The sequence below is a fragment of the Scomber scombrus genome, chromosome 5, assembly GCF_963691925.1.
Source record: "Scomber scombrus chromosome 5, fScoSco1.1, whole genome shotgun sequence".
NCBI classification, from domain to species: domain Eukaryota; kingdom Metazoa; phylum Chordata; class Actinopteri; order Scombriformes; family Scombridae; genus Scomber; species Scomber scombrus.
Window position 1 is genome coordinate 31,380,065 of NC_084974.1, and position 16,700 is coordinate 31,396,764.

Here is a 16,700-nt window from a genome sequence, read left to right on the forward strand (position 1 = left end):
TTTGCAGTGTTAGCTTTGTAAACAATTCCACTTCTCTGCGATGCTATTAATCTTTAACATCATCAGCGGAGAAGACATCACAGTGTCATGTGAGAAACTGCACTTTACACTGTGCTCGTCCAGGCTGTAACACTAAACGCTTCCATCAGACGAAAAGGATAACACGACTGCATTTAGAGGACATTATACAAGCTGTCACGGGTAAGTTCAACTAACCCATCCTGCATCCTTTATATGTGCATGAAGGACCATCACTCATATTTGTCAGGTCAGGTTTTATTGTCAGGTTTTTCCTTTTCAATGAAATGATTCACAAGCTAACTTTAAAAAAACACCATCACAACCCAGGCAGACATCAAAACCAACAGATATTTACTAAAAGGTCAATATTGGTCCAATATGTCCAGAACCATCATAATGGTCTAACTCTGCAATGACTCATAAATCCATGTATCAGGCTGTATATCAGCATGAGTTTGTAAGGACACAGGAAAAGCAAACATTCATTAAAAAATAAAAACACATTTTTTAAAAGGGAGAAGATAAATAATACAAAGGATTCATTCGCCAGGGAGAAGGCCAAAGTTCACATGACAAGAAAATATTATAATGCAAGCAGGAATTACATGTTTTGATTGTGTTTTGTTTAAACTTTTGTAAATAGTGGAGGTGTATTTTCACATTTCTAGCATTAGAACAGGAATAAAGGGAGCAGTGTTTAAACATGTGTTCTTATGAATGTGAAACTTTGCACACACACACAAAAAAATACAAGATTGGTTAAATAGTACATATTGTCACCTTCATTGTTTTGGAACCCAAATGGTTTTTTCTCTTTCTTTCTTTTCTCTTTGTTGCTTGTTTTTGTATTTTCTTTGTCTCTTGTCCCTTTCTGCTTCTGTCTCTCTTCTTATTTGGTTTTATACTACTTTTCTTTTCCTCTCCTGCAGTTATTTGCCTTTGTACTGTGAAATATAATGTTTGTTTTATTATTGTACATATGAATAAAATAAAATAAAAATAAAATAAAAATACATACTCCCATATCATCATACTCGTCATCATCATCTTCTTCTTCCTTGTCTTTGTGCTGGTAGCAGTCTATAACAGTGCCTAAGCTCCACCTTCTGGTCAGTAATGATTACTGCAACAGCTCACAGACTAACATTTCATTAATGGGTCAGTGATAAATAAGGTTTGGTAAGATGAGCAATTTAAAATCTGATTTGTTTTAAAAGCAGCATCAGGTTTTTTAAAATGTACATTTAGTATTTTTGTTGGTTTTATATCATTTGAAATGAGAATTTGCAACATTTTTTACCAAAAGTAAGACTGAATGCTCCTGTTTTTAGCTTACTGTGTACTATTTTTTACTATTTTAAAATTATTGTGGTTTTCTTAATTTTCCATCTTATGTTAAATATATTATTATTATTACTATTTAATATACAATATTTCTTTTTATCTTTTTTTTTTTTTTTAAACATTGTTTTATGCTTCTTTTAGGTCATTTTAATGTGAAGCACTTTGTGATTGATATAATTTATTTTGTTGTAAAGCACTTTGAACTGCATTTCTTGTATGACAACTGCTATTCAAATACTTATTGTTCTTATTAGTAGCCTAGTAGTACTTGTTCACCAAATCAGGATTTATATGTTCACTGTAAACTTACAAACTTACTCATACTTTTTCACACCAGTTTGTGATGAAACTTGTTTCCTTCAAGTTTACAGATCAGTGACAAATAAGGGTTGGCAAGATTAGCAATTGGAACATATCTTAAAAATGTGCAGCATCAGGTTTTCTTAAGATGTACATTCTGTATTTGTGATGGTTTCATTTGAAACATTTGCAACATTTTTTTTTACCAAAAGTAAGACTGAATGCTGCTGATGTCAAATGGTGTAACCACAAAAGAATGAAACCTCCTAAGTGGACTTATACTAATAATTACTTCATTTAAAAAACAATGTAAATGTTTCCTGATCTCCATGCTTCCCCAGATTAAATGTAATACTTAGAACAATTGTATTCCATTACCTTTATTTAATATAAAGTTATAATGTAAGATCATGCCAAACTAGTTGATATGGTGTTTTATTGAGAATTTACTGTTATTAAGCAAGTTGAATTATTTGGTACAAAGTTTTTATGGTTACACCACTTAGACATTTTTGCCATAATCCTCTAATATATTCTCTTTAAATGGATTAAAAGCAGAAATGTGATGCTGGGTCCACAAAAAAAGAATATGTGCAAGTTATTCATACGTCTATTTTCACATTTTAACCCTTTACATTTAAACTAAACCACATGGAGACAAAAAAAACGTCATTGACCCAAATACAAAAATGCATTATTAAAAGAAAAACACAACAACAATAAACAAAACAAATCCTTTTATCTAATCCCGTTGCTTTCAAAAACTTTAAAACATATCGGGTGATTATGGAAGACCACTTCTGCCAATGTGATGAAAAAAATGATGCAAGTCATTAGGAGAAACTTTTCTTCCGCTAAACCTCAAATTAATATTTTTCATATTTTGTATTTGATCATTTAGTGGGAGAAGACATTGAAAATGTTTTATTTGTCAATGAAGGGGAAAAACAAATTTGTAAAAACAGTTTGTTATTTCCTAATTTATGTCACTACTTTGAAAATAAGCAGAAGTGGCAGTATGCTATCAAGCAGGCCTTAAATGAAGTTAACTTGATAAATTGAATCAGTGCAGTTCCTCCCAGTGACCGCTAGAGGGCAGCGATTCATCAAAAATACTCAGGTCAACATGAGTTAATCCAACATATTATCATGCTGTCACCTAAAATAAGAAAAGAAATCCTTATAATAATGAATGAATAATGAGCCTGTCCTGGTGAGCTCCTCCATACACCAACCAGTGTTAAAACAGACTGTTACACAACATTAAAATTAAAAAAATCCATAAATGTGTAATGGCTGCAACATAATATTTCACAGAAAGTATAAAGTGGAAATACTCAAGTTGATTAAAAGTACTTCATCTACATTTGTTCACTACTTGAGTGAATGAATCAGCATTAATCAATATTATTTACACCAAACATACATATAAATATAATCCTTATCACAAGCCACAACAAGTATAAATCATATAGAAACTAATCCTCCTATACTTGATGTCCAATCAGTAGTTGGTTAGTAGTTTGTAAATATCTTACATTGAATTTTGGTATCATAGTTTTGTTCCATAACCTTGGTAAGTTACCTGTCTGGTTACCTGTCTATACACATAATATACCAAATTACCACTGTTTAATGTTTCCAGCTGAGACTGTGAGAAAACTACAACACGTCATCATTATTTCTACTTTGCTGCTCTGACTGTGGTAAAACAGCGACGTCTCACTCTCTCCCAGCAGTAATCCTTCTTCTGCTGAAAGTCACAGTCAATTCTCTTCTGCTTCATTCATTAGTTTTAGTCCTCGTTAACTCTCAGTGTGATTCTGAGACGCTTGATCAATATGAGCCCAGGCTCAGAGTCTGACTTATAACACCTGATTTACTTTATCTTCTCTGCATCAAACAGCTGATGTTCAGAGACTTAAGTGAAGACGACAAAATCCAGACTCCAGATGGATCATCAGGATCCAGCTGATCCTCTCTCAACACTCCTGGATGTTAACTCTCACTCTGACAGAGATCATCAATCCTTCCAGCTGATGAGAGAAGAAGAAACAACAGAGGTGATAAATGAGTGTTTAGTGAGACTCACTTCATCAGCTGTCAGTCAGTGATGCAGCACATCCAGTATAAAGAGCAGCAGCCTTCCTGCAGACATCAACACAACAACAACAACAGTCGTCTTCACATCAACTCAAACACATGATCACAACAAGCTTCTGGCTCATCTGATTGGCTGACTCTCTCTGTCTTTCTGTCCAATCCTGAAGCCTGTCACCATTCTCCTCTCACAGCTTCACTGAGGAAAGCAGCACTGAGAAGGTTGGACGTTCACCAGGAAATACTGGATCTTTGCTTTGATACTGACTGTGTTTAATACTAAACTGCTGAAACCAGCACAGACTGACTCCAACTTTCTACTGACCTCAGAGTCTCCAGTCTGCAGTCTGGACTCTTCTGAAGATCAGACAGCTGCTTCATGTCTGAATCCTTCAGGTTGTTTTCACTCAGATCCAGCTCTCTCAGATGGGAGGGGTTGGACTTCAGAGCTGAGACCAGAGAAGCACAGCTGGTCTTTGACAAACCGCAGTCCGCCAACCTGAATAAAGAAATGACGAGATAAAAATTAATTTATGGTCAATCAGATGTGTTCAGGTTTTAAATGATCTAGTTTGAACTTTGAACTTGATCAATTTAAAACTAGAGCTGTCAATGTTAACGCATTAATCTCGATGTGATTAAGGATTGAGCATAATGTGTTGTCTTTTTTATGGTGTTAATGGTGTTAATGGTGTTAATCATGTTAATCATGCTGCTCTCTGACTCACTGACTCTAAAGCACTGTCACAGACTGACTCTGTAAACTGTGCACAGTCCACAGCATGTGTTGGTATGGAGGAGTCTTGCTGCTGCTGTCATATTCCTGCACTGTCTGCACCTTCAATGTCCCATCGCTCTGCAGCTTCAGAGAAGTGCTGCTCATGTTTCTGCAGAGTGTCGTTCACTGCTGCACATTTCTCAATGTGGAAGTTTTCCTCAGTTTTCATCTGAACTCAAAGATATTGGAGCTATGGAGTTTTTCTGTTTGTTATCAAAAGTCAAAGTTCATAAAGTAACTTTCTTCGCATTGATTTGATTCCCAATCAAGATACACTGGTAAGAATTACTTCACATTGGTAATATGGACTTAAAAACTGATGTGAAATGCAAAATAAGAGAAGTTAAAACGTGATTTTAAAAAATGTGATTAATCAGGAATAACTATTGAAATTCAGTGATTAAAAAAATGTGTTGTTTGACAACCCCATCTTAAAACATTGTTGAGGATCTTCTTTTTACAGATGTGACTCTTTAAAACAACTTTAATTCTTTATAACTACAGACTAAACTGTAAAGTAAAAAATAAATATGGTAATCAGACAAACAACATAATGGATGTAAATGATAAATGTACATGAATTAGGTTCAGTTGTTAAACATTAAGATCAATAACAGTAACAGACTGTCAGTGAACTGACCCCAGTTCCTCCAGTCTGCAGTCTGGACTCTCCAGAAAGTCACACAGAAGCTTCACTCCTGAATCCTGCAGCTTGTTGTTACTCAGATACAGCTCTCTCAGATGGGAGGGGTTGGACTTCAGAGCTGAGACCAGAGAAACACAGCTGATCTCTGACAAACTGCACTTCCACACTCTGAATAAAGAATAAATGATGTTACTTTAGAAGACAAAGTTCATGCTTGAAATCATTCAGTGTTTCATAATCTGTTCAGAGCTGAAGAAGGTTTAAATGTAGAAGTTTAGAAAATGGAAACTCCAAACAGCTGAACCCAACAGGATGCAGGTTAAAAACTGTCAAATACAAACAGTGAAAAAGAGATCTCATTGATATTAATGACAACATGCTGCTACTTCAATAAAGACGTAGTGACTTCACCTCTTAAACTCTGCAGCTCCACCACTGACTCCATCTATACAAACTCATGTTGTGCAGCCAAACACAAGTTAAAAAGTGCAAAAAGACTAAAATATGACACATCTATATTTTAAAAACTACATGTGCAAAAAAGTTGACCAGTAATAATGAAATATATTATTTGCAAGGGCTTCATTATTTAAGAATATAAGTGCTATCCCATAAAGCAACACATGGACTGTCAATATTTTCTTTTTTTCTTTTCTTCTTATAATGTAATAAATAATATTCATTAAATATTACAAAGATGGTTTTAAATGAATTAGAGCTCAGACACATTGTTCTGGACATGGAAACAAAGTTGTTGCCCACTGATATTAAAACACATCTTTTTTAATCTCTCTCCATAATGCTCTGTTAACTAATACAGAGTCACATTTGATTGGCTTACCTTTAGTAAATGCCTCTGAGTACATTATGAGCAAACATTTAACGTCAACTTGATTAATGTTGACTTAACTTTATATTGTTGGGGCAACTTTTTGTAACTGAATTAGTTGAGACAACATGTTATATTGTGATGTTAAAATATGGGAGGATACATACTGAGTGAATGTACAGATTTAAGTTGAGCCAACTTTTTTGTGCTAAGTTGCTTTTACATCTAAAGAGAAATACTGAACAAACAAGGAGAGCAAACAAATAGTGTCTTTAGTCTTTATACAACATCAATTGTTATTTTATTTTATTTAAGCATTTTTAATTTTCTAAATCCGAAGGTGATTCTTGTTTAAACATATTATCAGGCAGATTAACTATAAAATAAAACATTAATGTGCAGCGATTTATTTATTATATATTTGGGTTTTTTAACACTACAGTGCATGTATGTCCTATAAGAGCTATTATAATACATACATGCAGATATTTTTTATATATTTTTAAGAAAATGCTTGTTGAGGGACTGCCATAAATTTAAAAAATATAAATTAATATTCTTTGAAAGTCTACTTTCAATGAATTATTTATAACATCATCAGTTCTGATAATAAATATCATATATGTGCAGATAAAAATGGAGGATTTGTATTGACTTGCATGTCTGCATTTATAGTAGGGCTGGGTATTGTTAAGAATCTCACGATTCAATTCGATATTGATTTAACTGCTTCGATATCGATTCAGTAATAAGTAGAAATACACACAAATTCATTGGATTACCTGTTGGTAATTTTAAAATAATAATTTATTTTCATGCCCATATGAACAGCCATGGTATAACTCATAACATTTATGAGCAATAAAACATCTGAAAATAAAGCATTAACACAATAATACTGAAAACGGAGTACAAAAGTAAACATATATGACATTACTGAATAAACACTGAAGTAAAGTGCATGTAAACTTAAATTATATTTCTTTTCGATCGCGCGAATAAACGGTAACACAGAGCTATAAAGACGCTTTGCTATCACGCGCTGCATTTATAGTCACACATACACACACACACGCAGTCACTCTGTAGTGCACGCTCCAGATTCCGGGACATTACGTCTCATTTGCGGACGTCAGGGAGCCGCTATCAATATGCGGGAGACTCCCGGATGTCTCGTGTTGGCGGCATTGTCGGTGACAATTGCCGGTACTTTCTCCGTTAATCCCCATTCATTTATTGACTCCATCAACCATAGATATATATAGAACACTAGATTTAGAGCGTCCGCACTGGCGGCCATCTTGCTACGGGCAAGCTTTCTGGTGGAGTCTGTGGTACCTGAGGTAAATCAGTGATCTGCACAAACGTAGGGTGACCATATTTTGATTTCCAAAAAAGAGGACACTCAGCCCGGCCACGAGATAGCCTACTTAAATGATACTCGCAGTTTACTCAAAGATTCCTTATAATTTTAATATATTTAAAGTTATATGTATGGATAGAATATTTTGTTATATTACAAAATAATATCTCTCAAGGACAGAAATTCAGATAGGCTTCTCATAGGTTACTGAACTTTTTTTTATTATGCCTCAATTGTAAAATATATATATATATATATATACAAATGTAAAAAAATGTAAAATCGCTGGAATAAAATAATGATAGAAGTAATGTTCTTGTAAAATAATAGCTCTCTTTTCAAGTCTTAGTGGACAAATAAATAAATAAATAAATAATATGAAATAATGTTCTAAATAATACCTCTTCTGTATTAGAAAAACCTGTAGCTGTGGTGGTGTATCACAGTATGAAATGCCAACGCACCCTCCGCTGCATTTACAGCATCCTCTGTTTTTCCGGGTTTCACAAAGAACTTTTTGTCAACTTTGCTGAACGACTCTCACCTTGCACTGCTTTTTTATGTTTCTCTGTGTCCATATGAGCTGTGAGGTCCCCGGCACCTTTATTGGACACAGACACATATGTACCAGCTTCGCACACGGTGCACTCGGCCAGTCCCGACCGGGTCAGTAAACTGGGAATTTTTCGCAGTTCATCTGTGAACGTGCATTTGCGCTTTGGCATCTGAACGCTTCAGCTGCACCGCCGGTGTCTGCTGCTCTCTTGTTGTGAGTTTTGGAGATCCACCCACAGGGCAGCCTCTCGGGGATTACGTTACACACGCTAACCCAAACAATGACAACCGGGGTAGAGGGGGCACACACATATACACACATATACACACATATACACACACAGAAGGAAAACCGGACATTATCATCAATTAATAAAAAAAACCCGGACGCCCCGGACGGGACGTAAAAAGTGGACATGTCCGGGGAAAAGAGGACGTTTGGTCAGCCTACACAAACGCTAATACTCTTATCTCCCTGAAATCTTGATAAACGGTTTGGTTTCTTACAAACGTTATTAACGTGGTTATAATTCTGGATGCTTAAACATGTTGTAATTGCAGCTTTTCTCTTCGAAAAACGACTTAATCGTGCAGCTTAGTTGTGTATCACGGCTAGGCTACTACAGTAGCTACTCATTCATTTTACAGCTTGGTGGCATCATGCCTTCAGTGTGCATATTGTGTCTCTCTCTCTCTCTTTCAACTCCCCCTCTTACCTTTTCTCTCTATAGTATAACACTATATAGTACCATTGATACACTTATTAATACTAACCATCATGAAACTTATAGCAATACTAACCCACTCTATATCTCTCTCTCTCTTACCCCTTACCTCACCTGTGAGGTAAACCATTACCAGTCCTCAGACCTGAAGTCCCATCCCTATGACTGCGCTTTATTCTTATATTCTTTATATATATATATATATATATATATATATATATATATATATACTTTATATGTATTGTTATTGTTAATCCTTATCATTTAATCATTTAATAAATATTTTTATTGATTTCATCATATTTTTTTACATAGATGATTTTTTATCTCTGTCCTCCATGTATACCTCCACAGTAGTCTAGTTCTCTCTAGAAGGTGGGGATTTCAACATGCAGCATTTCTTGATGTATATTTGTAAAGGGAAATATTGCACCTTTTTTTAAATTGCAAATAGATGTCACTTTTATTATAGGAATATGACTAATATAATACAATAATTTGAATTATTACTTGTTTAAACTAAACATGTAATAATTTAAATTATTTTATTATATTAGTCATATATATTAGTATACATATATCTCATGTTGCCATTCTGTATGCTGAGTTTTAGTAGCCCATATATTGATTTATATTTATATATAAATAATATATAATTATATATATATATTTGATTTTATTTATATAGTTGGTTCAGTTTAAACAGTCTTAATGAGAGATCTTCTTTATTTCCATCTGTAAAATAAATCAACTCTGATCCTGATCCTCTTCTAAGACATCTGGAAGTCTTTTATTGATCAGCAGACAGTTAGTTTAGTTATTAGAAGAAACAATGTAGAAAAAGATATTTAGTGAAACAGTATTTATATGTTCCTCAGTAATAAACTAGTTGAACTTAGATAATCACTTCTGCTTTCTTTGTTTCAGAAATGAAATATGGACATTAGTATTTTTGATGGTTTGTTTCAAACATTTATTAACTGGTGAAATGTATTTCCTGTGTTTTGTGGGTGTCATCACTGTTCAACCAGTAGTTAAATTACTAAAGCACTAAAACATTTCTAGATATAACCTGTTAATGTTGCTCTCAGAGTGAAACCAGAATCAATAGCAGACCTCTCTAAGTGGAAGGCTCAATCATTAATACACCTGTCAGTTTCCTGCTATGACGTCATAATGTTTGATGTGTCCATCCAGTGGTATTTAGCTATGAACAGTCACTTCAGAAAGTATTCAGACCCCTTCCTCTATTATTACATACTGTATAATGTTATAGTGTCAATTTAATGTTGAATAAATATGTTCTCCATCAGTCTACACTCAATAAGCCATACTGACAAAGTGAAAACACATCTTACACGTTTTTGCAAATGTATTAAAAATATGAAAGTTTTTTGACACATTTGCATACATTTCTGAAAATGTGTTCACTTTTTCAGTATGGGTCATTTCCAGACAAAGCATGATGATCCACTTCGAGGTAAAGACTCTTCACCCTCTGCTGATGTATTTTTCATGCGTTACTCTTTCAGACTGCAACCAAGAAACTTCAGGCTGCGCGATGCAGGGAGCAGCTCTGATTGGCTCACACAGGCTCATATCAGACAGTGGTTTAAGGAGCGCTTGATTTGCTTAGCAGTGGAATAAATGCTTTGATGCGGGGCGCTCTATGGACAGAGGACGCATTTTCAATATCGCTCGATCACATTCATTTGATCGTGGGAAGCCAAAATCAAGATCGTGATTAAAATATGATTAATTGTGCAGCCCTACAGCTGATCAATAATAATGAAAGACCTGCATCACTTCCAAGGGCTTCATCATTATATTTAATAAACACAAGAGCTATCCTGTAAAGCAGCACATGGACTGTCAGTAGCTGCTGTTTAAACTTTATCACTTTGAGCACAGACAGCAGAAACTGAAAGTCTGCTCATTAGTTAATGTGCACTGTTTGTATTAGTGTTGACATCAGTCTGATACTGCAGACAGCTGCTGGCTGCTGTTAGCTCCCCGGCAGCTAGAGACACACTGAATACAGTAGAATCTGATCATTGTTCAGTCCACTTCCACAGTTTCACATCTCAGAGTCACAGATTATATCTTGTTAACAAACACAATCAGAGAGCTCAGATCAGTGTGTGGAGTCTTGTTTCAGTCTGTTCCTCTTGTAGATGTGATCCTTAGATCCCCTACAAGACAGCCAGAGTCAGCTGACCATCCTGAGTCATCACAGTCCCGTAAACTGCAGCGGGTCCACCGACTGACACTTTTCATGGCTCGGTTTCTGGGACGGTTGTGACTCTAGGCCGGTGGTCTCCAACCTGCTCCTGGAGAGCTACTGCCCTGCATGTTTTAGGTATCTCTGCACTCTAACACACCTGATTCTAATAATTAACTCATTATCAAACCCTTTGATGAGCTTCAGCTGCTTGATAATGAGTTAATACTTGGAATCAGGTGTGTTATAGTGGGTAGATATGTAAAACATGCAGGGCAGTAGCTCTCCAGGAGCAGGTTGGAGACCACGGCTCTATGCAGCTAATATAGCAGCTAGCATCTATGTTGCTTTTTAACTTAAAATAACATTTAAGTGAATGTTGTTATAACTGGATTTCCACCCAGCAGACATTTTACTCATCATGCTGCTCTAACTGAACCATTTGCAACAAGTAACCACTGCAGACACACAACACAGTGCACATGTTCACATTTACTGAGTAAAGGTGTAAATGCAAAGATCCATCTCTGGATTTCAACAATCGATTATTTATCATTCAAATAAGAATCACGATTAATCAGATAAAGTATTTTTTTGTCCAGCCCTCAAGTTTAAAAGATGGAAACTCCAAACACCTGAACCCAACAGGAAGCAGGTTAAAACTTTCAAATATAAAAGAAAAAGAGATGAAGAGGTTCAGAGTGAATTATCCAGTGTTGAATTCTTCTTGTTATATAAAGGTTTTAAATGTGCAACTCAGCATTAATCTGACACAGCTGATGGACTAAACCACTGATGAAGAAAATAGACTTTACCAATAATATACTCAGTGTGGATCAGCCTAATATCAGCTTTATGTCTGCAGTTTAGTGACATCACAACTGTCACATCTTATTAATGTCAGCACAGAAGTAATAATGGTGTCTTACCTCAGATCCTCCAGTCTGCAGTCTGGACTCTCCAGAAAGTCACACAGTAGTTTCATCCCTGAATCCTGCAGCTTGTTTCCTCCCAGATGCAGCTCTCTCAGATGGGAGGGGTTGGACTTCACAGCTGAGACCAGAGAAGCACAGCTGATCTCTGACAAACTGCAGCTATCCAACCTGAATAAAGAATAAATGATGGAGATAAAAAATAAATGTATAATCCAATCAGATGAATTCAGGTTTTAAATGTGTAATTAAATATTACTATATCCTAATCGATGAGTTTTTCTCTAAAATGAGCAGAGTGACTTCATCATTGTGTTATTGTGGATCATCATAATGTCAGCCTTCTACAGACATCATCCAAATGTCTCCACAACATTCAGACACATATTCATGTCACTGAGTCATAAATAATGTTTTAATACCTGCATTGATCTGTGTGTGTGTGTGTGTGTGTGTGTGTGTGTGTGTGTGTGTGTGTGTGTGTGTGTGTGTGTGTGTGTGTGTGTGTGTGTGTGTGTGTGTGTGTGTGTGTGTGTGTGTGTGTGTGTGTGTGTGTTCTGAAGGATCAATATCAGTAAACAAACACAGTTCATGAAAACCAGAAGTAATAATGGTGTTTTACCTCAGATCCTCCAGTCTACAGTCTGGACTCTTAATAAAGTCACACAGCAGCTTCATTACTGAATCCTGCAGCTTGTTTCCTCCCAGAAACAGCTTTCTCAGATGGGAGGGGTTAGACTTCAGAGCTGAGACCAAAGAAGCACAGCTGATCTCTGACAAACTGCCGTCCTCCAATCTGAATAAAAAATAAATGATGGAAATAAAAAATTAACTTGCCGTTTGGTCATCTTGTTTGGTTCATCCTTACAGGAAGTGTGTGTGTGTGTGTGTGTGTGTGTGTGTGTGTGTGTGTGTGTGTGTGTGTGTGTGTGTGTGTGTGTGTGTGTGTGTGTGTGTGTGTGTGTGTGTTGGTGTGTGTGTGTGTGTGTTCTGAAGGATCAATGAGGTTTCCCACGCGTCCTGGAAATCCTGGAACATGATGGACCAATTTTCCAGTCATGGAAAACGAGAGAAAAAGTAAAACTTCCTGGAAAATGATTTCTCCTCCCTCTGCTTCTCTCTGCCTTGTGAGTGAACGTAAACGGTCTAGAGGGGTTCTTATTGCTAATGTTGTTAGCATAAATGAATGTGAAACATGGAGAAATTAGCATCACAGCTATCAATCAGACACATTTTCTTTATAAAGCAACTTTCAAACAAATCTAATGTTATTCAGAGTGCTTTACAGTTTGATTGAAGAACAAAAACATATGAAATAAAGTAGAAATGTATTTGGTAACTAATGCGCACTGAGCTATAAAATATGTAGATAAAATAATAAAAGATAAAGAATAAAAGATAAAAACTATAATAGTGATAAAAAGAAATAATGAAAGATGAATAGCAGCTGAAAATGTCCTGGAGAATGATTTCAAGAGAAGAGTGGGAACCCTGTCAATATCATTAAAACGCAACTAATGAAAGCACATTAAAATTAATGTAAACTTAGACAATATTTCTCCTTCAGAAAGTAAAATTAATTTTAAAACAGATATTAGTTGAGAGGATCTTCTGTAAATAAATGTGACTCTTTACCAAAAATTATAAACATTCATTTATTTTAACTACTAACAGTGAACATTTTCTACAGTTTCTTCAAGAATCAGTCATCTTTTATAACTGCAGACTAAACCGTACAGTAAAAATAAATATGAAAATATAAAAATAACTTTCAGTTGTTAAACATTAAGATCAACAATAGTAACAGACTGTCAGTGAACTTACTCCAGATTGTCCAGTCTGCAGTCTGGACTCTCAAGAAAGTCACAAAGTAGCTCCATTACTGAATCATGCAGCTTGTTGTTACTCAGATTCAGCAGCTTCAGATGTGATGGGTTGGACTTCAGAGCTGAGACCAGAGAAACACAGCTGATCTCTGACAAACTACAGTCCTTCAACCTGAATAAAGAATAAATGATGTTACTTTAGAAGACAAAGTTCATGCTTGAAATCATTCAGTGTTTCATAATCTGTTCAGAGCTGAAGAAGGTTTAAATGTAGAAGTTTAGAAAATGGAAACTCCAAACAGCTGAACCCAACAGGATGCAGGTTAAAAACTGTCAAATACAAACAGTGAAAAAGAGCTCTCATTGATATTAATGACAACATGCTGCTACTTCAATAAAGACGTAGTGACTTCACCTCTTAAACTCTGCAGCTCCACCACTGACTCCATCTATACTAACTCATGTTGTGCAGCCAAACACAAGTTAAAAAACCCACAGAAATGTATTTCAGATTCTACTCAAGATCCCAACGTTTACAAAGATGGCTAATATGTCAGGATGGATTTTGGGACAATAGGAGGAAAAGGATGTTAAATATATCTACAATATTTACATTTAATGGTGTCACCATTAAATAATCACAGCATGTTGAGTTTAAATATTTCAGTCCGTATAAACACTGCACAGCTTCATAAAAGTGTTGGAACAAGTAAATACTGGATATTATATTTGTTACTGTTTGAGTTTGTTGTGTAAATTTAAAGAATGAAATTTAAAGTGAAGCTAAGATTTAACTTAAAGATGAAGAGTTTTAGTGTGTGTGTGTGTGTGTGTGTGTGTGTGTGTGTGTGTGTGTGTGTGTGTGTGTGTGTGTGTGTGTGTGTGTGTGTGTGTGTGTGTGTGTGTAAACTAGAGAAAGAGGAAATCTAAACCTCCAACCTAAAGGAATATAAACTGTTTAAATGGATAAATTGGAGGAAAAATGAACAAATAAACAAACAAATATCAAGTATGCACAGGCTGTTGAGCCAGCCGGAAGGAACCATTGACAGTCGCTCTGTGTAGCACGGACCATAAAAAAGCGGCACACAGCGTCCCTGCAGAAGCAGAGCAGGTGAAAAGACAACGACACAGCGTCAGGAAGAGAGACTGTTTGCTCGCCTGTTTGTGCAGAGCAGAAACATCTACAAACACCAGAGAGGCAGCCGGTAAGACGGCTAACTTTTAAAGACTGTCTGCGCTGAATTATTACTGCAGCTCAACTGTTGCTGCTGGTTAACCACGTGGTTGGTTGCCTGGTAACGCGTGGCTTGATGATGTCACTCTTTAAATGCCAGGGTTTACTTGATGCTTTATTTCTCAATCTGTTCATTGTGACTGTATTTATTAATGGGGGACTTTTTAATTCATGTGTGGAAGGTTGGTTTAAAACATTGTGTAATTTAAACATTAAATTAAATGAATATGACAGTAAAATGTTACATTAATGTTAAAATTCAGTTAATATTAAAATGCAGTAAACATTAAAATGTAGTAAAATGAATTCTTTACCTGATGTGAAGCTTATAAATAATGACAGTGAGTAACTTTATTTGCTCTTAATGTTTAATTGAACCCTTTCATGCATAGTGTCACTACAGTGGAAAGCTATTCAGAAGCTGTTTTCTTATATATGCATGATGATGGATTTTGATGCATAGTTGCACTTCAGCCTCCACAGTGGACACTAGTACGTCATCCCATACACTACCACTTCATCTGCAGTAAGGTTTTTAGTTGTAAATCAGTTCATTTATGTTATTATAATGTAATGTAATTTGATGAAAAAGAAAATAGAGTTCAGATATTTTTCTAATGCCTAAAGAGAAATAAAACACTTAAGATAAAACATCCTGACTGAGGTTATTATAATTCATGCATGAAAGGGTTAAAGGAAATAGGACACTTTGGGTTTCACAATATTTGCAAATGTGTATATTTTCCTGCTTATATTTATTTCATTGTATTTATTTGCAATAGCATATACAGTATGTACAGTATTTATAATATATTCTTTGTTTTAAGGTTTTTTCACCTAATGAAACTATTGAAATACAACTAATGCCATTCATCTGTCAACTAAACTGCACCTGCAAATAAAAGAAGAAGAAAAAGGAAAAGCTGTTTGGTCATTGAGTGAAATCCAGTTATAAACTCTGAGTAGGTGATCTTTCTCTTTCAAGTGGAGAAGCTGCACAGATTCTTAAGATATAACTTGACTGTGTGTGTGTGTGTGTGTGTGTGTGTGTGTGTGTGTGTGTGTGTGTGTGTGTGTGTGTGTGTGTGTGTGGGGTGAAGGATGACTATCAGTAAACAAACATTATTAATGAAACACATTAAAATTAATGTAAACTTAGAAACTATTTCTCCCTCAGAAAGTAAAATGATCAGTTTAAAACAGATATTAGTTGAGAGAATCTTCTTGATAAAGATGTGACTCTTAATCAAAAAATATGAATTATATAACAAATTATTATTAATTTACTTTAACAACTAACTGAACATTTTCTACATTTATTTAAGAATCAGTCATCTTTTATAACTACAGACTAAACTGTACAGTAAAAAAATAAAGATGACAATCAGATAAATAACTTAATGGATGTAAGTTATATATGTACATAAATTAGGTGCAGTTGTTAAACATTAAGATCAACAATAGTAACAGACTGTCCGTGAACTCACCCCAGAGCCTCCAGTCTGCAGTCTGGACTCTTCAGGAAATCACCCAGTAGCTTCATTACTGAATCCTGCAGCTTGTTGTTACTCAGAACCAGCCCTCTCAGAAGGGAGGGGTTGGACTTCAGAGCTGAGACCAGAGAAGCACAGCTGATCTCTGACAAACTGCAGTCCTCCAACCTGAATAAAGAATAAATGATGTTACTTTAGAAGACAAAGTTCATGCTTCAAATCATTCAGTGTTTCATAATCTGTTCAAAGCTGAAGAAGGTTTAAATGTAGAAGTTTAGAAAATGGAAACTCCAAACAGCTGAACCCAACAGGATGCAGGTTAAAAACTGT

At 35.3% G+C, this 16,700-nt stretch overlaps 1 protein-coding gene across 1 annotated transcript in view; it reads right to left on the reverse strand.

The window, feature by feature from the left end:
- LOC133979959 (NACHT, LRR and PYD domains-containing protein 5-like) overlaps positions 1 to 16,700 on the reverse strand; it is a 133,318-nt gene that overhangs the window by 103,158 nt on the left and 13,460 nt on the right. Inside the window, 6 exon segments of the mRNA XM_062418508.1 lie at positions 4,091 to 4,264; positions 5,184 to 5,357; positions 11,812 to 11,985; positions 12,437 to 12,610; positions 13,639 to 13,812; positions 16,365 to 16,538. Of these exon segments, the coding sequence (XP_062274492.1) occupies positions 4,091 to 4,264; positions 5,184 to 5,357; positions 11,812 to 11,985; positions 12,437 to 12,610; positions 13,639 to 13,812; positions 16,365 to 16,538 (1,044 nt within the window).